Source organism: Tarenaya hassleriana, unplaced genomic scaffold (genome assembly GCF_000463585.1).
Source record: "Tarenaya hassleriana unplaced genomic scaffold, ASM46358v1 Cleome7, whole genome shotgun sequence".
Taxonomy (NCBI): domain Eukaryota; kingdom Viridiplantae; phylum Streptophyta; class Magnoliopsida; order Brassicales; family Cleomaceae; genus Tarenaya; species Tarenaya hassleriana.
Genome location: NW_010969548.1, coordinates 1,713,553 through 1,737,739, shown reverse-complemented (window position 1 = coordinate 1,737,739; position 24,187 = coordinate 1,713,553). Strand labels below are relative to the sequence as shown.

Here is a 24,187-nt window from a genome sequence, read left to right as displayed (position 1 = left end):
TATCTATCCACCGTCACTTTTCTTTGGGAGCTAGTGGCGAATCCGTCAATAATATTCATGGATGAACCGACATCTGGACTTGATGCTAGGGCAGCTGCCATTGTGATGAGAACTGTCCGAAACACTGTTGACACTGGAAGAACAGTGGTTTGCACCATTCACCAACCCAGCATTGACATTTTCGAGGCATTTGATGAGGTCCAATAAAGTTCCATTAAGATTGCTAACGCAGATTACATATTCCAGACTCTGAACTAACAACTTTCCGCTGTTCTTGAAAACAGCTGCTTCTAATGAAACGGGGTGGACAGGTTATATATGGAGGAAAACTAGGTGAACGCTCACAGATTCTGATAGACTACTTTCAGGTAAGATAATATCACTTTTACTTCCCTGGCCCTCCTTTTGCCTTCCTCTGCTTGGAGGAAAACACTGCCTACGATCATGAATTTTCCTACACTGCCCATGATCTTAACTAAGCTCTAGTGTTAGAACTTTTAAGCAATCACAAGTATGAGTTTCTGTTTCCTTTCAAAGGCTAAGTGGTTTGTCCTCCTCCTCCTCCACGACAGGGGATTAATGGAGTTCCTCCAATCTCAAGCGGATACAATCCAGCAACTTGGATGCTCGAAGTCTCAACAATTAACATGGAGGAGAAAATTGGGGTTGACTTTGCAGATTTATACAGGAAATCTGATCAATTCAGGTACTGGCAGATACTGTCTTTTAGTTCCACATTTTGTTTGCTCTCTTTTTTACATATGGGTCAGTCAGATCGCTCCACATTTGTGCGAGTAAGCTTCATCTACCGTAAATTCTCAACTAACTGTAATAAGTAGCATTGCACTTAAAATATGTGGTTATGTGTGGAACAGGCAAGTGGATGAAAACATCAAGCGTTTCACTGTTCCACCAGAAGGATCGGAGCCATTAATGTTCTCTACAACATACTCACAAAACCAGCTCTCTCAGTTTCTGTTATGCCTATGGAAACGGAACCTCGTATACTGGAGGAGTCCTGAATACAACCTTGTGAGGTTAGTCTTCACCACGGCCGGTGCCTTGATACTTGGCACCGTCTTCTGGAATGTCGGCTCTCAAAGGTGAATGAAACTTTCCTTTTGACATCAATTCTCTTGTACCTGTTAACTTTTTTCATAACATCTTTCATATGCATGAACCTTCTTTAGGAGCTCCTCACAGGGTTTGATGACTATAATGGGAGTCCTTTACTCGGCTTGCGCTTTTCTTGGAGTTAGCAATGCTTCGTCCGTACAGCCCATCGTTTCGATAGAAAGAACCGTGTTCTACCGAGAAAAAGCAGCGGGAATGTACGCTCCAATTCCGTACGCGGCAGCTCAGGTGATTAAATCTCACCCCATAGTAGTAAACGTCATACACAATCATTCAAGAGAATGTAAACGGAATTCTGTGTGAAACCTTTTTGTGGACAGGGGCTGGTAGAAATACCATACATTATCACCCAGACGATTATATACGGAGTCATCACATACTTCACCATTGGATTTGAATCAACGGCCCGTAAGTTACCTACCAAACAATGTTCTTTTACTCGTTTTAGATACCCATATAAATTATATTGGCTTTGAGAGAGAAGCTGATATGTGAAAATATCTTTTTTTTTTGTTGTTGTTGAAATTTGAACAGAAAAGTTTTTGCTCTACTTGGTGTTCATGTTCCTGACTTTCACCTTCTTCACCTTCTTTGGAATGATGGTCGTTGGATTCACCCGAACTCTGCACTTGGCTGCTGTAATTTCTTCCGCCTTTTACTCTCTCTGTGAGCTCCTCTCTGGCTTTCTCGTCCCAAAACCCGTAAGTTCTCTTTCTGTGTTTTTATCAATTTTATCTTTATATATACTCACTCTTTTGAGGGCATAATGAATTCATATAAAAAAAACCTTTTTTTTGTTGGTTCTGACAGTTCATTCCGAAATGGTGGGTATGGTTCTACTACATAAACCCAGTGTCATGGACCCTGAGAGGAATCATTCTCTCACAGCTTGGAGACGTGGAAACGATCATCGACGAGCCAACCTTCCATGGGACCGTGAAGGAATACATTGAAAGAAACCTGGGATATGAAGAAGGCACAATGGGTATCTCAGCCGTTGTTCTCCTCGCCTTCTGCGCCCTCTTCTTCTCTGCTTTTGCTCTCTCTGTCAAGTTCCTCAACTTCCAGCGAAGATAATAACGCAAAACCACTGCAATTACTGGACGATCATTAGAATTTGTACCACACAAGTAACTGCGATGACATCAACACCACCACTGCAATTACTGGACAATCATTAGAATTTGTACCACACAAATACGACTCCTTCGAAGATTCCCCACATCTTATTCGAATAAGTTTCCGACTCAACAGGACACACAAGATGACGACACGATCAAAACACCTACGCAGACGGATTTCATGCCAAAATTGATGCGCTTATTGTTATACAAAATGATTGACAGGTGATCGGATTTTACTCGGAATTGGCCCTTTCAAAGAGTGCTCAGGAGCCGCTAGAGCTCTGTCCACCGGTGGTGGAAGTCGTGGTATCACCGTTCTTCGCCGTCCTCCGGCGCTCGTGGACAATATTGGTGAAATTGACGGATAAATCGGAGTAAATCTCCAGAACCTTCGAAATATTCCCATTGATCTCGTTGATAAGGCCGACGTTGCTGGCCAGATTGTCAGCGATCCTGGAGCGATGGTTATCGTTCACGCGCTGGATCAAGTCGCGGTTCTGATCGAGAACGACCTGCGCGCGCTTGAAGCCACTGCTCAGCGTGTCCCACGCCTCCACGTCGTACTCCTCCTCCGCAATATCGCCGTCACCTCCTCCTCCTCCTCGGCAGCCGCGGCAATCTTCGGCCATCTCTTGAGCTCGTTGGCTCTTCCGGTTGCTTCTGAGGAGCGATCGACGTTTCGATGCTTCCATGGCGGAAAAATCAAGCCGTACGGCCGCCGGTATACATCAGAAACATCTAAGTTCATGCACAGTTCTCCAGAATCTTCACACAGGCGATTTTCCTCCTCTCCGTCTCTCTCTAGATTTTCTTTTCGGTCAGTAAATTCTTTGTTTGTGAATGGTATTGAATGTATATATATCGTGGCGAGAGGAGAGTGAATCGGGGCGAGTCGGGGCGGACTCACTCACATGGCGGTTACTCGGGTGCCGAAGCAGTCTGTGATGATCTTCCGTGAAGGACCAATGGATTTCGAGCGGGGATATGACGTGGACAGTTTCTATTGAGCTGTGACAAAGAAAAGTGACGGTGGATAGATACTTTTCTACCTCTCGTTTCTGTGGGCCGGGGAAAAATAAATATCTCTCCGCCGAAAAGAAAAGAACCTCGGACATAAACATCTGAATAGAGTGCGTGAAGAGCACGCGCGTTTTTAAGTGTGATTTGTGTGTTGAATCCGTCAATTGTGGAAAGGGAAAAGAAGTCATAAACAATAGGCAACTTTGCCCAATGGAAATTAAAAAGCCGATTTCTTTTATAGAGAGGTCAACCAATGGATAAACATCTCAAGAAAATGTATAAAATAGAAAATTTGTGGGATCATTAAAGCGAAAGAAAACACATCTCACCAACTCAACATACATATATAGAGTCCCACAAAACTCAGCACAAAGGGTTTTTTGGAGTGTAAAGCCGACGCCCTGACCAATGTGAAGGGCTCATCCCTGGGAAATATTGTTGTCTCTCATCGGTTTTTGTTATTATCTTCGCTGGAAGTTGAGGAACTTGACGGAGAGAGCAAAAGCAGAGAAGAAGAGGGCGCAGAAGGCGAGGAGAACAACGGCTGAGATACCCATTGTGCCGTCTTCATATCCCAGATTTCTTTCAATGTATTCCTTCACGGTCCCATGGAAGGTTGGCTCGTCGATGATTGTTTCCACGTCTCCGAGCTGTGAGAGAATGATTCCTCTCAGGGTCCATGACACTGGGTTTATGTAGTAGAACCATACCCACCATTTCGGAATGAACTGACAGAACGAAAAAAAAGAAGGATTTTTTATACATCATGCCCTCAAAAGAGTGTGTGTGTATATAAAGATAAAATTGATAAAAACGCGGAAAGTGCTTACGGGTTTTTGGATGAGAAATCCGGAGAGGAGGTTCCAGAGAGAGTAAAAGGCGGAGGAAATGACAGCGGCCAAGTGCTGAGATGGGGTGAATCCGACGGCCATCATTCCATAGAAGGTGAAGAAGGTGAAAGTCAGGAACATGAACACCAGGTAGAGGAAAAACTTTTCTGTTCAAAGTTCAAAAACAAAGGAAGATATATATATTCACATCATCAGCTTCTCTCTCAAAACCAATATTTTATAACGGCCATATGAAGGAGTAGGTACTTACGGGCCGTTGATTCAAATCCAATGGTGAAGTATGTGATGACTCCGTATATAATCGTCTGGGTGATAATGTATGGTATTTCCACCAGCCCCTGTCCAAAAAGTTTTACACAGAACTCCGATTACTTTCTCTTGATTGGTTGTGTATTTGGCGTTAACAACTATGGGATGAGATTTAATCACCTGCGCTGCTGCGTAGGGAATTGGAGCGTACATTCCCTCGGTAGAACACGGTTCTTTCTATCGAAACGATGGGTTGCACCGATGAAGCATTGCTAACTCCAAGAAACAGGCAAGCCGAGTAAAGGGCTCCCATTATAGTGATCAAACCCTGTGAGGAGCTCCTACAAAAGAAGATGTTCATACAATGTGAAAGATGTTGTGAAACAAAAGCTTCAACCTTTCTTTCTTGTGACAAGAGAATTGATGTCAAAAGGGGAAATTTTATTCACCTTTGAGAGCCAACATTCCAGAAGACGGTGCCAAGTATCAAGGCAGCGACCGTGGTGAAGACCAACCTCACAAGGTTGTATTCAGGACTCCTCCAGTATACGCGGTTCTGTTTCCATAGGCATAATAGAAACTGAGAGAACTGGTTTTGTGAGTATGTTGTAGAGAACATTAATGGCTCCGATCCTTCTGGTGGAACGGTGAAACGCTTGATGTTTTCCTCCACTTGCCTGTTTCACAATAACCACATATTTTAAGTGCAATGCTACTTATTACTGTCAGTTGAGAAATTGCGGTAGATGAAGCTTATTCACACAAATGTGGAGCGATCTGACTGACCCATATGTAAAAAAGAGAGCAAACAAAATGTGGAACTAAAAGACAGTATCTGCCAGTACCTGAATTGATCAGATTTCCTGTATAAATCTGCAAAGTCAACCCCAATTTTCTCCTCCATGTTAATTGTTGAGACTTCGAGCATCCAAGTTGCTGGATTGTATCCGCTTGAGATTGGAGGAACTCCATTAATCCCCTGTCGTGGAGGAGGAGGAGGACAAACCACTTAGCCTTTGAAAGGAAACAGAAACTCATACTTGTGATTGCTTAAAAGTTCTAACACTAGAGCTTAGTTAAGATCATGGGCAGTGTAGGAAAATTCATGATCGTAGGCAGTGTTTTCCTCCAAGCAGAGGAAGGCGAAAGGAGGGCCAGGGAAGTAAAAGTGATATTATCTTACCTGAAAGTAGTCTATCAGAATCTGTGAGCGTTCACCTAGTTTTCCTCCATATATAACCTGTCCACCTCGTTTCATTAGAAGCAGCTGTTTTCAAGATCAGCGGAAAATTGTTAGTTCAGAGTCTGGAATATGTAATCTGCGTTAGCAATCTTAATGGAACTTTATTGGACCTCATCAAATGCCTCGAAAATGTCAATGCTGGGTTGGTGAATGGTGCAAACCACTGTTCTTCCAGTGTCAACAGTGTTTCGGACAGTTCTCATCACAATGGCAGCTGCCCTCGCATCAAGTCCAGACGTCGGTTCATCCATGAATATTATTGACGGATTCGCCACTAGCTCCACCGCTATCGTTAAACGTTTCCTTTGTTCTGTCGACAGGCCAGTTACACCTGGTAAACCGACTAGGGCATCCCTCAGAGTATCAAGCTCTACCAATCTCATCACTTCTTCAACGAATTCCTGGAAAATACCAACGTAACGATAATATAGCTCTCAAGGGAGGGGAATTATAGCATGCATAAGCTTTACATTGAATCTGTATCCTTTTGACAATCGGTTACTTACGCGTTTTTGTTCTTTACTGATCTCCTTTGGAAGACGAAGACTGGCGGAAAACCAGAGAGACTCTTCAACAGTCACTTGAGGAGAGTGGATATCGTTCTGCTCAACATATCCGGAAATTCTCGCAAACGTCCGTTGTTCTTTAGGGTAACCCGAAATCTTGATATCTCCTTCGACGTATCCACCCGTTTTGCGACCGGCGAGGACGTCCATCAAAGTGGTCTTGCCTGCCCCACTTGGCCCAACTAAAGCTGTAAGGACACCTGGTGAGAACACTCCGCTCACACTTGATAAGAGCTTTAATTTTGTTTCTGGCACGCCTTGCGAACGCATTTCCTGAAATGTACACGAGATTTCACGTTTTCCACATAACCATATGGATACACAAAATCAAGAGACTACAGAAAAGAAAGAGAGAGAGAAGTGTTTTAACCTGTGGCATATCAACATAGTAGTTGACATTGTGGAAAGTCATTGTCAGTGGTTGAAATGGAAGAATCATTCCTTTGTTTCCAACAGTTTCCTGACCAGTAGTTGGAACTGATCCTGAAGCAGCCTGCTTCTCTTCATGGGCATCTTCTAGAACCGTTGTCTGAGCTCTTCTGATAGCTGCAGGGACAAAAGAAAAAGAAACAGAGGAATCAACCTAAATAGCTAATATGAATAAGACCCCCCCAATGTGAAAGTTTTTTAATATCAGAAGCACAGAACAAATTGGAACTTGAAAGGCTCTTTTTCCTTTGTCCAGAATCTAGCATTATACCGACATGTTGTGGGTGCTTGGTTCCATACGATGTAACTAATTTTGTCAACACTCACGATTTAAATATGCGAGGGCGACAGTGACCATGTTGTTGAAGAGCAATGCATAAGCAATGAGTACTCCGAGTCCAATCCAATACCAGTTGCCGTTGGTGGGAAAACTACGTGATTGAAGAATGTTGAATCCTACAGCAGTATCCGATATACTAGATTGCTGTGCAAAGATCAAATATTAGTATGTGTAAATATAGTCTACCTCCCTATTTTGGTGAATAGGATAAAAGGAAGTATTGAGCGCACCTTCATCCACCTTGTAGCGGTGAATTCGTTGACAGTAATGGCATTTTGGCCGTAGGATAATGGTGAAATCCAATAACCCCAAGACCACCAGGGCTTAATGTCACCTGTGCGAAGTAGAGTGGTAGACATTCAGAAAGAAACGGAATCAACAAATTACTTGTACACAACATAAATGTGGAAAAATTCACATTCTCCCTAAAGAAGTAATTGCGGACAATGACAAACCTTTGGGAATGACAAATCCACCAAGCAGAAACACTATCATTATCGCCGCTGACCCGAATGTATTGGCAATGACCATATCTCTCGCCAGAGCAGCCATCATACGAAAGAGACCCAGGGCCATTTGATGCACCGAGAAGAGTAGTAGCATGTATCGGAAAAACCTAAAGAAAAGACATGTAATGAACACGAGCCAAAGCGGTCATAAACACGTCTTTTTAAACAAGATAACGTTTAAAACCGAAAACAAAAATAAAAAATCATAGGCATTGAGATTTTGGTGTACAGAATCGATCAAAACATTTTCTAAATCTTTATCGAAAGTACAAGAAAAGAGGGTAATTGTAGGAAATACCTGCCGGGGGAGGGTGCAAGCCCCACACTGTAGTATACCACAGCAGACCAAACAACAGCTTCAAGAACTGAATAAGGCACGCGCAAAATCCAACTGGCAAGGGACCATGCCCATGCAGGATGAAATGAATTGTCTCTTTGCTTGTAGAACACCGGGAGACGAGATATCATGAGAGGCAGTTCAGAAAAACCGTTGAACATCATGTGCACCAGCCCAAAGAAGAGACACGACAAGTACATGTTCCCATATATTTCATCTGTCGGGTGAAGTCTCGTTCTCAAGAATACCGTGGATGCGACGAATCCCACGAATGCAACCTTAAACATTGGTACAGATCATGTAAGTATAAATAAGGTTTGCAAGAGACATAAAGCTGGAAAAAAATAAAATCCCTCTTCGTCTAATCTAAAAGATCTATGCAAAGGGTCTTCCCACTTTTGGTTCCCCGTATTTAAGCAGTCCTTTACGCCCATATATTACATATAGAATCCTAGACCTAAGGGACAGACTCCGTAGAGATGACAACTACAAATTTCACCATTCAGGTTATTAGAAGAGAACTTTTTAATGAAGATCAAAATTCAGAGTTTAAGTAGGATATACCTGGCATGTCCTAAAAATGTAGAGAAACTTGTGCCTGCTGATCAACAATACTTCTCGTTCAAAGCAAGCTTTAAAGTTATCCCATTTTGATACAGCAAACTTTGTCCTGCATAAAGCTGAGGGATGGGCCGATGCTTTTTCAAATGGAGTGGCCATGTTGGATTCTATAGCTTTCCAATATTTAGAGTTTCGAAATGCATCGGCAATTTCTGAAACAGGAATGAATTGATACGGTTTCGATGAGTCTGCCCAGTACTGAGCTTGATCCTTTCTGGAAGTCACCTGGAAACAATAAGGGTGAGGGCCAATGCTTCGAAGATAAGCGGAGGATAGTAGAAGCATTAAAAAAATATATACCTCTTGGAGGAAATCAGCTACACCTTTCCGTGGGGGCAGACGGAATCCTAGAGACTCAAAGAAGTCCACCACGTCTTCTCGAGGACCTTGATACACCATGTAGCCTTCTGACAGAAGAATTAAATCGTCAAATAGATCAAATGTCTCTGGCGCAGGTTGAAGAAGAGCCATGAGCACAGTTGCATCCATTAGATGGACGAAATTTCTGATACATTTTACGATCTGGTAAGTTGTGGAGCTATCGAGACCAGTAGAGATTTCGTCCATGAACAAAGTTTTTCTTGGCCCGACAATCATTTCCCCTGCATAAAAGTTAAGCAGTTTATGTTAGCAGAATCCTCATAAGGGTCACGTTGCAAGTTTTCATTACAACTTCATAATGTTAGCCGAAGCTTAAGAGTCAAAGGTCGTGGATCCATAATTTATAGAAGAACAAGCAATGGGAATTCCAACCGTCGAAAAATTTAAATGGCTTATACAGACGAGGGTCAGATAAGATAAGAAAAAGACAGAAAGACACCTGTTGTTACTCTTTTCCTTTGGCCTCCTGAAACACCTCTCATCATATCATTTCCAACTATAGTGTCAGAACATAGATCTAGACCAAGCACTTTCAGAATATAATCTGTGGAAACGCTGTGCGTTTTACCACCAACAGATGCAGCCTGCGTAGCAGAAGTGCCCACTTAGTGAAATCAATGATGGAAGAGAACATGCAAATAGGAAGTAGAAAAAGATTTTTAAAATTTTAATGCTAACCTTCATGAAAGCATCGATTTCTTGGGAGGGACGTATATCTCTCTCTCTTTCTAAACGGGTGACATCTTTCATGTAACCTACAAGCACAAAGCAAATGTTTAGGCCGTAGAGTGAATATATATATGACGAAGTTAGCCCTAGCGTGAAGGTGTAAGTAATAACTAACGATGGGAACTTATAATCTCAAAAGAAGAAAAAAAAACCTGCAAATCCTTCACTTGCGCCTTGACATCTTGCGGCAAAATCTAGTGTTTCACGGACAGTGAGTTCGGCAATGTGATTATCTGTTTGACTAATGTATGCGGATGTCCTTTTAACATGGAAGTCCTCAAGCTTCTCTCCATTGTAGGTTATGGTACCTGTTTTCTGTAGTTTAACATACAATATTCACATCAAGAACCCGAAACGGACAGGTGGAGGTCAACTGTCACACTTTAATAACCATGAGAGACGTGTGGTGATCAAACCAAAAGAGACGCTTGACCAGAAGATGCATGTGACATGATAGATACAACTGCACAGATTACTAACCTTGAGGCTTTTATCTAGTTTCCCAGCAAGAGCCAAAAGCAGTGTGGATTTTCCAGAGCCCGGAGGTCCCAAAAGCAAAGTCATCCTTCACCAAAGTGATGCGAGTCAGTTTTCCGATAAAGATTTGTAACAACATCAACATCGCCTTAATCCCAAGTATAAAGATTTGTAGGTTTCCAAAAAGAAGACCTAACCATAAGTGCGTATGCAAATCAAATATACATTTTTTTCAGAATCACAATTTTTCCAGCCTGGAAACTGAATGGTATGTTACAGTTTGTTCATCCAGTCTCCCTTTATGCAACTTATAGCATCACATATAACTATAAGATACTGAACTTAAGAACATTGAGTAGATCATTAGGCTCATGTGAAGTTTTAGTTTCCTATCTAGATTGTCTTACCTTCCGGGTTTAACTACCCCACTGATATTCTTCAAAATTTTTAGCTCGTGTTTCTTAGGTCGGAAAATTCCCAAACCGGTGAGCTGATGCTGCAGTAGGAACGTACAGAATTAGATGTTAGAAGCAATCCAAACACCGTTAAAAGCTAAAAGACAGCGTAAAAAAGAAGAAGAAGGGTTCTTAGAAGAGCCGGAAAAGAACTCATACCTCAACAAAATCACGAGCTACGTTAACCAAAGTTGGTAAAGCTCTTGCACCAATTTGAACATCGGTTTCTATGTTCAAGTTTTCGAATCGGACTTCAATTTTAGGAACCTCCAATCCAACTCTGGAATAACACCAAGACAAAAAGGAAAAATATGTTTATCTCTGTGCCTGATTCATCTACCAAACGGAATCCGAGATTAATCATAGCACCATCGATGGATATGTTTCCCCAAACATAAAGAAACCCATCGTGTAACACCAAAGTAAATCGAAGAGAGAGATACCTATCGAGCCGCTCCTTAATGGCTGAGAGGAGCTTGTAGTTGTCCTGATCACTGGTAGCCAGAGCTTGCCGGACAACCTGCTCCCTATCCGACCGGTCGAGTTTTCTGACGTCGATTGTCTGAACTTTGTTCCCGCCGGCGTAACCTGCCCGCGTCCGCGTCAGAGACCGTCGCAGCACCGCGAAATTCCCTTGTTTCTGCGATGGCAAACGCGCAATCGCCGCCCAGATCAGATCTTCCTCGTCCTGCTCCACCAATTCCGCGTTCGACGACCGTGCGAACGATTCCCTCGCCGCCTCGAAGTCGAACTCGAAATACTCACTCCCGTTCGAAGCCACCGCCATTATCCTCCCTCTTCGCCTTCTGGATCTAGAAGCAGTGTCGTCTCCCTCGTATGAGATTTTTCTCCCCACCAATGCGAACTCAGAGCACAATGTTAGAATTGAGAAACTCTTCTCCCTTATATATACCTCAACAGAGGCATAGACACCAATTCGTAGTGCATGATCCCCGGGGTATGAACTTTGTTCCTGCCGCCGTAACCTGCCTGCGTCCGCGTCAGAGACCGTCGCAGCACCGCGAAATTCCCTTGTTTCTGCGACGGCAAACGCGCAATTGCCGCCCAGATCAGATCTTCCTCGTCCTGCTCCACCAATTCCGCGTTCGACGACCGTGCGAACGATTCCCTCGCCGCCTCGAAGTCGAACTCGAAATACTCACTCCCGTTCGAAGCCACCGCCATTATCCTCCCTCTTCGCCTTCTGGATCTAGAAGCAGTGTCGTCTCCCTCGTATGAGATTTTTCTCCCCACCAATGCGAACTCAGAGCACAATGTTAGAATTGAGAAACTCTTCTCCCTTATATATACCTCAACAGAGGCATAGACACCAATTCGTAGTGCATGATCCCCGGGAATTTTGAAGCTTCATAAATGACGATATTGCCCTCGATTAATGGCTATATTAGCGTAGAAACCGATGGTAATAATGACATTTTCCAATCTGTTTACCCAGGCAGGCAAGTCCGCGTTTGATTTGTTTGGCCTGTTCTCGCTCTGGCTTGCCACGTGTCAACCCCGGATTGGATTTCTTCTAGACGTATTTCATCAATTGGATTCCATTTTTGTCTTTTCTAAATTCTCCACAACATTCATTAACATCGCGAACTACAATTATATCAACTAAAAACAAACATCCCATGATATTTGTTTTCTTCTAGAAGTATTAATTCCCTTTATTATGATGTTTTTTTTTTATCTCTCAGGAAAATTTTTCTAGAAGTAATTATTATTTAATTATTTTTTTGTACGTATTAATTCCCTTTATTGATATATGAATGCTGTGAAATTTCATTAATAAAATTCTTCTAGAAGTATTTATTTCACTTGGATTCCATTTTTGTCTATTCTAATTCCTCCCCATATTGCAGGTGGTGAATTACGATTTTTTTTTCGTATGTTTTAATTATTATTGGAGTAATATATGAATGCGATGAAATTTCATTGATTTAAAAAAAAAATGAAGAGCTGGACTTCTTCTCCTATACGCATTTTTTTGGTGCCACATAAAGATTTCCGTGGGGTGTCTTGCTTTCTTTTCTCCACTTTTCATGCAGTATATCATATAAACAGAAATAGTTATATAGTTGTTCTCTCCATTATTAGGAAAGTTATGTCAAAATCTTCTTAATTATTGCTGTTTTATGGGAATTTATAGGAAACACATAACAATCAAAATAAAATAATGTCAATAATCTTCTTAATTATTGTTGCTTTGTGGGGGTTTATATAGGAAATACATAATCTACAAACAATCAAAATCTCATAATAAAATTTTTATATTTTTAACGTTGGTAAATGTTAAAAGATATACGCCTTATATTTCTTTTAACTTTAGTAAATAAATAGATAGATTTTGGTCAATTGTTATCTATTATATTTTTTACTTTTTTTAAATAAACATCTTTATAGAATTGTAATTCTGTAAAATAGTATATCAAAATGAGTTTGCCACGCAAACCATATCATATTTTTTTGAACTGAATTTAAAAAATTTGAGTCCAGAGAAAAAATAGACTAAACGAATTGCTTAATCATGCAATCGCGAATCAAGAAAATATGTTTTTTTTAAAAAATTTTTTAAAATTTTCCAATATTTTTAAATTTAAATTTATTTTTAATAGGTTTTTGATTTGTTTTGTTTAAATTTTAAATTTTAAATTTTTTTATTGTTTTATAATATTTTTAATATTTTTTAGTATTTAATTTTTATTTTTTATTTAGTTATTTTGGTTCACGAAACAACTTGTTTGGTTCGTGATCTAAAGTTGGTCTGATCAAATAATTTTTTATTTTTCAAAACGGATCGGATTGGATTGGACTAGACTAAAAAAATATGAGATTAAGATGGATTGCGTTGGGACGGAACGGACCAATTCATTTTACACTGTAAAGATATATCTTACAAGTTTATAAAATAAAAAATATAACAGATAGAAAATTGACCAAAATCTATCTATTTATTTATTAAAAGTTATTTACTAAAATTAAAAGAAATTTAAGGAACGAAGATTTTATGAAAATCGTAAAATTTACTGACATTCAAAATAGAAAAGAGTAACAGCATGTCTTTCTCTTAGTTTAGATTATACTACACAAAAATTATAATTATAAACTCTAAATAATGTCTCTTGTTCATTAGATTAGCGTCCCCTATACGTCTACATTAATTTTGGTTAGAAAAGTATGCTATATTATAAAAATGCTAAAAAAAATGCAAGATTTAAAGTTTTGGAACGATTTAAATATTTTTATAACAGTTGCAAAGATAAAATTAGAGAATTGAATTACTTAAATAAACTAATTATAAAAGTAATTAGTTCGAGTATTAATGAAATTAGTAGATTGTGCCATTTGTAAAATAGTAAAGAAACCATTTGTAGACTCTCATTTGTTAATATGTGTGTACACGTACACCGTACTTGTAGGATATCATGTAGTTACTGTAAGTTTGATCATATAACATATATATATATATATAAGTACAATGTTTTTGCTCCGCATTTTATCAGACAAGCACATCTATTACGTCTATAAATATTATATAGTAGTGTAGTGGAACATCTTGTAATGAGTTTCCAACACATATATTTACATACATACATAAATACATACATATATATATATATTCACATGATCAATGCAAGAAGAGAGAATCAGAAGCTGCTGGTGAACCTTGGACCCGTTTGAGTGGTGAGGGAAGGTCGCATGGTAACAATGGCATTCTCATCAGCTCCAGCTTGGAGAGCGGCCTTCCCAGCTTCTAGGAACTTGTGAACTGCTTCCTCGGCGTATCTGTTGGCCTGTGCTACTGTCATGTTCTTCCCTATGTCTGGATAAGAGTTCAGGAGATGGTCTCCCACTAGTTGGGAGGCGAGTTGGATAAGTTCCATCTGGAACTCTGATAGCTTTGATTCTTCCTTTGGTCCCCATGGCCTCAATGATCCTTTCACCTCTGGCAATTTCTCTATATCAAACAAGTGGAAAAATACATCAGAAAATTCCACTTATCACCAAGTGAATCATCATCGACAATGTAGAATCGTCAATATAGATTAAAACCATGAAGTGCCCACAAATTAAACCATACATGATCAAACACTAGGATAGGAATCTCAGTGGCAAGACGAGAGAAGGCTCTATCTACAAATATGCAAGCTTTATGCTCCAAGCTATTCAACAGAAGCAGACACTCTCTCACTCTTCTCCCTTCCTAAGAGATGCAGACACTCACAGCCAAATGTGTACGTGAAAGTAAAAACCAGACGGAATGGTATATAGCGCGAAAAGGGTCCACTTCATCTTAGATCCACAATGCAGATCCCCATTCAAGTTCATGGTCTGCCGTTTTTCCGTTTCTTTAAAGGAATTTTAAAACGGTATACTGGTTTATCTGAGAACTCAGGACAGGTTGTGAGAGAGCCAAAAACCTTTCCACAGGCAACACAGATTCAGTTTTGCTTCTAGGAACCATGCCCATTACTTATACACATTTATGACAGAATCTAGTTTGAATTGAGAGTGTAATATGGTTTCATTAGAATCCATATATATATGAAACTGCAAAGTCGGGGTAGATGAACAAGCAAACCTGGACAATCTTCGCGGGGAGAGTGGCGTAAATAAAAGTACTTCTCAAAGGTTCCAGCCCACGCATCTCTCTTGGTCAGGAAGTTAGACTTTAGGTTGAAGAGCTTCTTCACGGTGGCCGGAATAGAAGAATGTTCAAACTGTGAATACGGTGTAGGGCCATCCGGCTCATGGATCACTACAAGAAATGAATCCCACATAAGAGAGTTCGATTATGCTTAAATCGCTAGGCTAGGAAGATAAGCTGCGATTTTTATCCCGAAAAAGGGGAATCAAATTCACATATAGCTCTCAAATACCAAGCTGAATCTATGTTTTTCTACAACTACGATCAACAACACTCGAGATGAGACCAAGAGGACCAAGGAAACGTGCAGGTTTTTAGAATTGATTCGAGTTTACTCATAGTTCGAGCCACTTACCAGTGCCCTTCTCGATCCATGGCGAGATGAGGAGAGTGGGGACACGAACGCCCAACCGGTCAAACCCGAAGTAAAACGGGTCGGGTCCGACGATCCCGTCAGGGTTCGGGACACCCTTGACCGGCGTCGGAACGTGGTCGTAGAATCCGCCGTGTTCGTCGTAAGTGATGAGCAGAGCCATCTCCTTCCACTGAGGGCTACTCCGGAGCGTGTCGTAGATTTCCTTCACGAACCGTTGACCAGCCGCCACGTCGTGCGACGGGTGGTCGTCGTTCGCCGGAAAAAGGTTGACGTCGAAGTACCTCTGCTCCACGACGGAGTAGTTGGGAAGCTTCCCAAGCTTCGCATGGAGCTTGAACTTGAGAGCGTAGCTGTGGAATTTGACCAAGTGTTTTAGCCGACGGAGAGATTTGAAGAAGAGAGTGGCAGGGATATTTTGGTAATAAATCCCAAAACTGAGCCCGTTTTCCTCCAGTGAGTCGAAGATCGTCTTCTGCGGAAACCCTAGAACCAGATCCTTCTTCACGTTGCTTGAGCATCCATGGGAGGTCGCCGAGTGGACGTAGAACCGATTTGGCTGAGTCGACGTGGGGACCGACGCGAACCACCGGTCGAACACGGCGAACTCGTTCGCCAACTCGGTGTAAATCGGTAATACCTCGGGTTTGAACCCGCCCATGACGTTCTTCGCCATGCCAGAACCCATGCTCTCTGCTTGCTGGGCAAACCCGTTCATCTTCGGGTCGCCGGAGGTATCATTCGATCCGAATATCTGTTCCCGGATCGCCTGGAACGAGTGGCCAGGATCCATGTCGACGAACACCGCATCGTTGGAGACGAAGATTTCCGGAGAGTTCGGGTCGGAGACGTTGAGCGGGTTGGACTCTTTGCCCGTCAACCCGTCGATTTCTGGTCGGGTCGACTTGAGCCAGCCGAGTATGTGATCGAAGGAGCGATTCTCCATAACTACGACGACTATGGTCTTAATTGGTCCTTCGATCCTATGGCGTTTCCGTAGATTATCGAAATCGAGAGACTGAGACGAAACCAGGAGGTGCAGGAACAGGAAAAAGGTGACAGATAGCCGCCGGAGAGCCATTTTCCGGTGACCGGAGAACGGTAGGCGGCCGGTGGCGGGCGGAAAAGGATTAAAGTTGAGTGATTAGAGAGTCACAGGGAGAGAACAGAGGATTTTAAAAAGGAAAAGATGATAGAAGGAGGCGAAAACTGAAAAGGCATATGCTCGGAGAATATAACAACGGAGAAGAAACCATGCGAAGAAGAGAGAGTGACAGAAACCCTCTAGGTTTGACTTTTCTCTATTCAAATGCTGACTTTGGAGAGGAGAGAAATCAGAGTTTTGAACTTTGAGCTATTAAAGAAATAATTAGGGCCTAATCTAATTGCGTTAATCACTAATTTAATGGGTAAGTTCACCAAATTAATTAAAATACGTCAGCTTGGTTAAGTAATAATAATGATAATCATGTTTTGTTTAGGCTGTATAAATATTTACCAAAAACAATCAAGGGAGGTCCGGCGATGCTATCAATGGCAATGGAGCAATACTTTGCTTGAAAGGCAAAAGGGAACGATTATGAATCCCAAACCTGCCACGTGGCAGTTCTTGGAGACAACCATATGTATGGACCAATATTAAAGCCAAGGCCCAGATGGATTTGGTTGGGCTGTGACGTGTTCCAATATCAACAAACGCTTTTGCTGTCCATCTCATTTGGTCTTTAATCTACATCATTCACACGCAACATGTCCGAATTGTCCATTGTCATTTGTCACAACACACTCTACAGTCTACGTATCTATCGTACAGATATTTGTTTTGGGTAGTGACCGAGTTTCCATCATCATTAGAATTTAGACATCGCATATATATACACACACATATGTATGGTGAGAGGAGATTACCGGAAGGAAGAAATCTGGTATGGCAGCCTTAGAAGAGATGGAGAGACATCTTGAGCTTGTTTTGTTTCCACTTCGGAAGCGTGTAGAATTCAGCTTTTGTCATTTTGAATCTCTCTTCAAACTCTTCCTTTGACAAGTATGCCTGAGAGATAATCCAACCAGAATTTCAAGCTTTTTATCTCTTCTGGCACATGTTCAGGTTCTTTTAGGACATCTTCCCTCGAAACTACAATTAACTGATCACAACCAAACCATGCAAAGTGATCATAAGGCATTGAGTATGAATGAATTATAGAAATACCTCTCTTCTTGCGACATCTATGCCCGTCACTGGTTCTTGAGAATCAACTCTAAGCCTCTGATATGAATATGTAAGAGAATCTAGACCAGCATCGACTTCAGCGAGCAGGTTCTCTTTAGAAGTTTCTACATCAGGGCTTGGCTCTGATTGAGATCCTGCATCAGATATAGTCAGCTTGAAACGAGGGTTTTGAGCACCAAGAAGCAGGATACAGTCTAGAGCACAAAGATAAAGCATTTTATCCGCCATTACATTCTTCTGTAGGAGTTCGGTATATCTAGGACAGGGTAGTTTTGTCAAATTATGATGTTAGACGATGTTAGACGCTAGACCCACATATTCGAGCTTTTCCATTGTATTCGTCAGTGTGTGTGGTTGTTTATGGGCCTTTATGCCTTGATTAATTTTCCTGTCAGTTCACGACAAAGAACAACAATGAAAAGATGAAGAGATGAACATACCCTCAATAGCATCCATTGGGTAAGCCCCTAGGGACAGCTTTCTGGCAATTGGTGGTTGGCTGCTGGCGCTTTGGTCATCTGCAGATCTCAAGCTTGAAAGATTTTGGTTGGCTCCTGGTGATACTCCGGTTGAGGGCACAGATCGGCTTCTTGAACCATTTGATGTGTTCTCCCTTGAATAGGATCTCCAATGGCTTCCTCCAGATGTCTGAAACGGGGAATGTTTGAACTATTTAAACACTAATTAGTGCAAGACATTTCCATATTTGGTTGATGTGAGGTCATAATCCACTCAACTCACGCTCTACTCTAGTCCAAACTGGTCACCATATCAGCAAGAAGGGCCTCTACTATGGGGTTTCAAAACAGATACAAATACATAAGAACCCGACTCATACAAGGTCTTTGCAAACCCTTACAAATTCATAGGAAAATTCACCTTAGAAGCTAACTTGCAAGAAACGTATGCCCATAGGCTTTTAAATCACCATCATAGCTCTCTCAATTATCACAATTCTTTGGACTACGACTTACCTCAGTGCTTGTCTTCTTGCCTTTCAGACTAGCAAGCTTCCGTTCAAATGAGTTTCCATGCATCTACAGAATCCCATGCATGTTATGCGTGAAAGCACACATTAAAGACCATATCATTTCAGTAGACTGTTTAGAAAGAAACATGTGAAAGTCTCTGTTTCGATTGGTTGGATAGCAATTTGATTCAAAACAACTTTGAGATGGAACAAGAAGCCTTACATTTGCCTTCGTGGAATCCCACTCAAAGAACCGGGTGAAAAATGGTGGCTCATGTCCTTCTGTGACAACGCATATAGGAGTATCCTTTGACAAGCCTTCTTCTAGAATATCCATCTCGAGGAATTTCTGCAAGCTCTCAAACAAAACGAACTAAGAACATTGGAAGAGGAAGGGAACTTATGGTTTGATGACGTAGCAGTCATGACGCAAACAATGAACCCGAGAAAAAGAAACCGCTAAAGGTGATACTGAGCATTCAAACAGAATAAGTTAAACTTAGCCACGCATGTCCAGAAGTGCCACTGAAACTGTAGCCTATGGCAGCACAAATAGAGATGAAGAAAATTTACCAGACCGAGAGTCAGAGCTTGTTGCTTTGAGTTGACCTTTGAGTTAAGCCCAATCCAAACATATACTTCGCTTTGGCAATCTAGCAATAGTACATCTTCGGTAGTCAAATCATCTTGCACAAAGTTGTATATCTCTTTAACCTGAAATAAGGCAGACAAATGGTGTAAGATAGTCTTCTGGTTGATGTGAAATCTCTACTGAAGACAGCTTACACATGAGTTATACCTTGATGTCATCTGAACAGAAGGACCATACCAGCCAGCAACCACTCTTTCGTTAGATGTAATACAAATGATATTGTGAGACAGCAAAAGCAAATGAAAGAATATCTTGCCTACCTGAACTGCAGGAGCATGTAAACAAATGTGGTTCCTCAACTTGTCTTCTAGTTTCTTTTTCTTTTGGGTATTCCGCCTTCCCTCCAAGCAAATCCCAGAATGTGTCTGGTTCACTCCCTTCCCTCACAGAAATGGGTTGCCAAGATGGCTGCAAATGCAAAAAAGAAACTGATCTTGAAATAATGGTGATAAAAGTGGCGAGAAAATAAACTGAGAACCTGAACATTTCATGAACTCCAGTAGGTAGAAGCTTAGAGGTAAGATTACACACATCAATAAAATAAAGCATTCTATCAAGAAGATCATGGTCAGAGGCTGAAGAAAGACTCCCAATCCAAGTGAAGATAGAGGCTCCATTTGTCAAAATGTAACAGTAGGATGAATTCAAAGAGGTTGAGGCCTGCAGTTGACAGCCTTAGTTTAATTAATCACCATACAATGCCAAAGAGACAAATTCAAATGCCAAAATTCAATTGGAAATATCACATGCATTACACAATGTGAAAGAACTCACTGAATCAACTTGGATAGCTTGCATATTTTTTGGGCTCGTCCCTTGAACACGAAAAAGAGAAGCCTTGTTCTCGGTAGATAGTTCATCTTTGTTTTCCTTCTCTTCCAGAAACATCATGTACCGTTTACTCATACCCCCCTGGAAAAAGGAAACAAGACATACACATTTGATGAATTTTTAGGCTCATGAATCTCAAGTTTACCATAACGTATCCATCTTAATGTTCAAGAAGTACAGCTAATAGACCTTAAACACAACCAAGGACTGAAACATTGGGAAAAAGCGAGGAGGTTCGTTGCCCTGATATATTTGTGCCTGAATGAGAAAATGTCAATAGTACTAGGTCAGTCGGTTGAAAGCGAAAAAGCCAGAATCAATAAAATACTTTTTCAGAATTGGGAAGATGTAATATCTTAGTGAAGTAAGGGACATAATGTCATCGATAAATAAGACTTGACAATCTGAGCCAGAACTACTAACCATCACCGGTTCCCCCTTGGTTGAAGCAACAACAGCACTTAGATGAGATATAGCATCTACTCTATCTTGCTGCAATGAAGTGAAAAAAAAAAACATAGAAGATTAAAACAACACACAAATGTGCTTCATAACTGAACAATTAATAAATGATCAATGTTAAAAAATGCAATTTAATATAATCAACACGAAAAGAACTACAAACCACTGACCTGCATACTTTCACAACCTATCCAAACATAAAATAGGTGTTCATCTCTTCCACTAAAAGGATATGTATACTGCACAATGTAGCAGTCACCACTGAAAAACTTTGTTTGGTCAGGAATGGGGAGAAGAGAGAGCTCATCACCATCTCTACGCCAAACCTGGAAGATTTTAGGAATCTGGTTGATCAAACTAAGTTTGTAGATGTGACAATTCAGTCATTTTTGTGAGTTAAAAGCCACCTTAAGTGTGCCCTGGCAATTCATATAGGGCTCGACTTCATCTTCTTCATCTGGAAGCTCCTTCACATCATAACCCTGCTGTTTGAAAATTGCTAAATACAAGTAATAGGAAAGTTCAATTAGTATCCAGTGTCAGTATTGTTATTTGAACATTTTTCCTTTTCACCCTTTCCTCTCAAAATTCACAATAACATTACTGACCTGCCACTTTTTCTCGACCTTCAGTGTAAAGCGTGGACTCGACTGTTTGTGGCCAGCTATCAAAAAATGACCTGAATTTAGCATTTTCCAGTCCTTCTGTTAGAAAGGTTAGATGTACATCAAATGATCTTCCCTCCCTTCTCAGGAAATCCTGGAAGTAACAGCATACCAGTACACCGATTAGGAAATTGTCTCTCAGGGCCTTATATGAAGCACTATGTGTATCACAATCTAAGTCAATCACCGAGGAAACATAATAAACATCCACTCTATTGAACCATAGGGTTGAACATTTGTGCACCATGCTAATTGATTTAGTTTCAAACTTATACATCTTGTTTCCTCATTCTGTGCTAATGTTACTTCGAAGAACAGATTGATGCCAAAAATTGAACATAGTGCCATATAAATGCCACATGTTGATTCAGGAATACTCACCTCTGAGGCTGAAATTGATGTCTTCCTCTCTGTGATTGTGGTGTTTCTTCCCATCCAAATAAACACTTCACCACCACAATCCAACATATAGCATTTGTTCTTTTCAAGCATTTCTTTGTTCAACGAACAACTTCCAGTTGGGTGCAGTTTTCCTTGAGTATCTATCCTGTTGATGAAACATTTTTAGATGATTGATTTATTTAAAAAGTTAGAAGCAAAGTACAACTGACGGGCTAAGTACACAGCATACATAAAAGATGATATCTTTAGATGATCTAGAAAAAGTTGAAGAAAAACAGATACATGAGTGTCTCAAGCAAACTCACCAAAACATTTTTGCTTGTGTAGTATCAAATTGCTCTTGACTAGCAGAAGATGACTCCCTTGGGATGGGAGCATAACCACCAAAGAAAGACCAGAACTCTCCAACGTCTGAATCACCTACAAATTTGCCATCCTCTGCAGAAAATAGAATGGTTAACTATGGCTTGTGTTTCAGGTTTTTTAACCCAAGAAAGGAGTTAGAAGGGAATGTAGATTCTAACCAATAGTAGCCACATGGCATCTTCCCTCATGCTTGCTATCTTTGATATATTCTACAACCTCCAGAGCTTTTGCTCTTTCTTGAGTGCTGGAATTGCAACCGGCGAAGAGAAAAATCTTCGATGCAGTGTCGAGAATGAAAACGTCATCATGGTTTAATGACGAACGACAAAAATTCACCTTGTACAGATTTCAAAGTTCAAACTCACTTAATATAACATATAAATAATTGAGAAATATACTAGCATGTGACTTAAAAAACCCATAACTCAATGAATCGAAGCTTGTAGAAATTCTAAAAACATCTAACAACTCGAAATTTTCACCCCCTGCAGCTGTACCCAGGCATCAAAATTCCACACCTCGTAAAGGGTAACAAACAAAATACATGCAACTCCCTGTCCCCAGTGAATATATCCTACACACAATTTTCACCAGACAATGCCCTTTTTAATCACCGTCTATTCTAATCAAAACAGGACTTACCTCTTTAACACGAATAGCGTGGTCTCCCTTGCACATTAGCAAGCTAATTTGGTACGTCTGATCAGCCAATACAGGTTCTGATGAATACTTCCCTTCAACAGGTATTATACAAGGTTTAAAGTACGATAAGAATTTTTCTGTTTCTTGACCTTGAACCTCCCTGTATTGCACTGTGCAGCATCCCAGTGCTGCATCTAGTTCCAGTGCCTTGTCCGATGCCGATAGTGAGTCCACCTTTAGATGGAGGTAAGACATTTCAAAATGTTACCTTCAACACCATCTATCAAAGGACAGCAAATAATCCAGATCTTAAGATGAATAAACGTGATGAAAAACCTCATTTGCAGCGTTTCCTAGCCAGTAGTGAATGTCATGCTGGGGAGGCCCTGTCTTAGGCAGAACCGTCTGTATATAACAGCCAAGTAATCATCTAAGCTAAATTTCACCTCGGGACAGAGAATACCTCCAAAATAGCACATTCGCAACAAAAATGTGTCGTATAAAAGACTATAAATTCAAACCACAAAAACCTCTAATGCTTACATTGAGAACAATGTACGCATTCCCGGAATAGAATTTCCCGAAAGAGGGCTTTGGGATAGGAACTGGCTGACAATTCTCAATGCACCAAATCTCCAAGCCACTAAAACACAATGGCTAAGCATTAGAAACTCAACCTCAAGAGATAAGCATAAACATAATGCACATGTCCTGTAACCAAGCAAAACAAGAGTACCCTTTGGTTCCGACACCATGAAATGCGGAATCAATGTCTTTGCTTAGCCGTGCCATTTTTTTCGCCGTTCTAATCTCCAAACAGTAATCTGCAATTCACAAACCGATCAGAGGAAAATAAATAAATAAAGGATCCATTAGCCACAAACAAAGCTGCTTCCGGAGATAGCGTCACATTTACGTATGGGGCTTTCTGCTTACACACGCAATAGACTCGAATCAGCTAGCTTCCTAACCAAACTCCACTGAGAGAAACAATTCGCCTAACCACAGTTCAGCTAGAACGAACTCCAATACGCAGAAATAGCAGTCAAATGTACGAACACGACTACTCGTGAAAATTCAAACACCGAAAACCATAAGCAGGAACATGACATTTGAATATGCGAAAAAGGTAGGATAAAAACTAGAATCATAATCGGTGCCGACCATAAAACATAAGTATTTTGATAGTCGAAATCAACAGAGAAACCCTCCAAAAAGAAGAACAATTCCGCCCTTGACCATACATGAGTCGAGATGATTATGAGTGCTGGTACTTACAGAGAACAGCAGACGAACACGGAGAAGAAGACGACAGTTATTCACCCTTATTTTCTCCTCTCCGAGAAAGAGTTGAAAAAAAAAGGCGGACGAGTGGGAGAAAAAATGGAGTTTACGAACCGAAAGCGACCATAGGAGTGAGGAAAATGAAATTATTATGCCTTTTTCATCTGCGAACTAGATGGGTCCCACTG

The 24,187-nt window shown here is 40.8% G+C and overlaps 5 protein-coding genes across 8 annotated transcripts; 1 reads left to right on the top strand and 4 right to left on the bottom strand.

Moving 5' to 3' along the window:
- Positions 1 to 34: 34 nt before the first annotated feature.
- On the top strand, positions 35 to 2,224 carry LOC104800736 (ABC transporter G family member 31-like). The gene is made up of 8 exons (XM_010523645.2): positions 35 to 198; positions 285 to 368; positions 573 to 706; positions 876 to 1,103; positions 1,191 to 1,362; positions 1,455 to 1,542; positions 1,669 to 1,835; positions 1,945 to 2,224. The coding sequence occupies exons 1-8, from the start codon at positions 58 to 60 to the stop codon at positions 2,209 to 2,211; spliced, it is 1,281 nt and encodes a 426-aa protein (XP_010521947.1). The 5' UTR covers positions 35 to 57; the 3' UTR covers positions 2,212 to 2,224.
- Positions 2,132 to 3,137, bottom strand: LOC104800737 (protein ELF4-LIKE 1). Of its 2 annotated transcripts, none has more exons than XM_010523646.2 (2): positions 2,496 to 3,136; positions 2,132 to 2,224 (listed from the first exon to the last, which is right to left on the bottom strand). In XM_010523646.2, exon 1 carries the CDS (start codon positions 2,948 to 2,950, stop codon positions 2,522 to 2,524), a length of 429 nt encoding a protein of 142 aa, XP_010521948.1. In that variant the 5' UTR covers positions 2,951 to 3,136; the 3' UTR covers positions 2,132 to 2,224; positions 2,496 to 2,521. The 2 variants fall into 2 exon arrangements, with proteins under 2 accessions (XP_010521948.1, XP_010521949.1); XM_010523647.2 differs by having other exon boundaries at positions 2,166 to 2,233; positions 2,496 to 3,137.
- Positions 3,138 to 3,489: 352 nt separating this feature from the next.
- LOC104800735 (ABC transporter G family member 31-like) lies at positions 3,490 to 11,743 on the bottom strand. The gene is given in 25 exon segments (XM_010523644.1): positions 3,490 to 4,006; positions 4,109 to 4,275; positions 4,380 to 4,467; positions 4,559 to 4,595; positions 4,597 to 4,719; positions 4,828 to 5,055; positions 5,224 to 5,357; positions 5,562 to 5,645; positions 5,732 to 6,022; positions 6,128 to 6,460; positions 6,558 to 6,733; positions 6,944 to 7,100; positions 7,187 to 7,290; positions 7,412 to 7,572; positions 7,764 to 8,080; positions 8,367 to 8,648; positions 8,724 to 9,025; positions 9,244 to 9,388; positions 9,483 to 9,559; positions 9,686 to 9,848; positions 10,014 to 10,098; positions 10,418 to 10,506; positions 10,625 to 10,745; positions 10,909 to 11,024; positions 11,423 to 11,743. Coding segments are annotated over 25 exon segments (4,275 nt in total). The 5' UTR covers positions 11,651 to 11,743; the 3' UTR covers positions 3,490 to 3,739.
- Positions 11,744 to 13,968: 2,225 nt separating this feature from the next.
- Positions 13,969 to 16,825, bottom strand: LOC104800734 (non-specific phospholipase C1). Its single transcript, XM_010523643.2, has 3 exons — positions 15,478 to 16,825; positions 15,057 to 15,233; positions 13,969 to 14,432 (listed from the first exon to the last, which is right to left on the bottom strand). The coding sequence occupies exons 1-3, from the start codon at positions 16,574 to 16,576 to the stop codon at positions 14,122 to 14,124; spliced, it is 1,587 nt and encodes a 528-aa protein (XP_010521945.1). The 5' UTR covers positions 16,577 to 16,825; the 3' UTR covers positions 13,969 to 14,121.
- Positions 16,826 to 17,181: 356 nt separating this feature from the next.
- On the bottom strand, positions 17,182 to 24,112 carry LOC104800733 (villin-1). Of its 3 annotated transcripts, none has more exons than XM_010523639.2 (23): positions 23,994 to 24,112; positions 23,452 to 23,539; positions 23,259 to 23,358; positions 23,052 to 23,120; positions 22,716 to 22,949; positions 22,232 to 22,409; positions 22,013 to 22,145; positions 21,687 to 21,852; positions 21,249 to 21,399; positions 21,048 to 21,139; positions 20,811 to 20,966; positions 20,602 to 20,670; positions 20,368 to 20,436; positions 20,122 to 20,259; positions 19,879 to 20,007; positions 19,608 to 19,755; positions 19,495 to 19,505; positions 19,269 to 19,409; positions 18,919 to 19,044; positions 18,700 to 18,762; positions 18,166 to 18,373; positions 17,705 to 17,859; positions 17,182 to 17,545 (listed from the first exon to the last, which is right to left on the bottom strand). In XM_010523639.2, exons 2-23 carry the CDS (start codon positions 23,505 to 23,507, stop codon positions 17,432 to 17,434), a joined length of 2,706 nt encoding a protein of 901 aa, XP_010521941.1. In that variant the 5' UTR covers positions 23,508 to 23,539; positions 23,994 to 24,112; the 3' UTR covers positions 17,182 to 17,431. The 3 variants fall into 3 exon arrangements, with proteins under 3 accessions (XP_010521941.1, XP_010521943.1, XP_010521944.1); XM_010523641.2 differs by having other exon boundaries at positions 17,705 to 17,847; XM_010523642.1 differs by lacking the exons at positions 23,259 to 23,358; positions 23,452 to 23,539; positions 23,994 to 24,112 and having other exon boundaries at positions 22,716 to 22,772; positions 22,865 to 22,949.
- Between the last annotated feature and the right edge of the window lie 75 nt (positions 24,113 to 24,187).

Excerpts from the sequence above, each read along its gene's own strand:
- LOC104800736 (XM_010523645.2), top strand. The coding sequence starts at position 58 with ATGGATGAACCGACATCTGGACTTGATGCTAGGGCAGCTGCCATTGTG. Across the intron at positions 369-572 it reads TTCTGATAGACTACTTTCAG|GGGATTAATGGAGTTCCTCC; the intron begins GTAAGATAATAT and ends CCTCCACGACAG. Across the intron at positions 1,836-1,944 it reads GCTTTCTCGTCCCAAAACCC|TTCATTCCGAAATGGTGGGT; the intron begins GTAAGTTCTCTT and ends TGGTTCTGACAG.
- LOC104800737 (XM_010523647.2), bottom strand. The coding sequence starts at position 2,950 with ATGGAAGCATCGAAACGTCGATCGCTCCTCAGAAGCAACCGGAAGAGC.
- LOC104800734 (XM_010523643.2), bottom strand. The coding sequence starts at position 16,576 with ATGGCTCTCCGGCGGCTATCTGTCACCTTTTTCCTGTTCCTGCACCTC. Across the intron at positions 15,234-15,477 it reads ATGGATCGAGAAGGGCACTG|TGATCCATGAGCCGGATGGC; the intron begins GTAAGTGGCTCG and ends CATTTCTTGTAG. Across the intron at positions 14,433-15,056 it reads TCCCCGCGAAGATTGTCCAG|AGAAATTGCCAGAGGTGAAA; the intron begins GTTTGCTTGTTC and ends TGTTTGATATAG.
- LOC104800733 (XM_010523639.2), bottom strand. The coding sequence starts at position 23,507 with ATGGCACGGCTAAGCAAAGACATTGATTCCGCATTTCATGGTGTCGGA. Across the intron at positions 21,400-21,686 it reads CATCAATTTCAGCCTCAGAG|GATTTCCTGAGAAGGGAGGG; the intron begins GTGAGTATTCCT and ends TGTTACTTCCAG. Across the intron at positions 19,045-19,268 it reads AAGCTCTGACTCTCGGTCTG|AAATTCCTCGAGATGGATAT; the intron begins GTAAATTTTCTT and ends GAGAGCTTGCAG.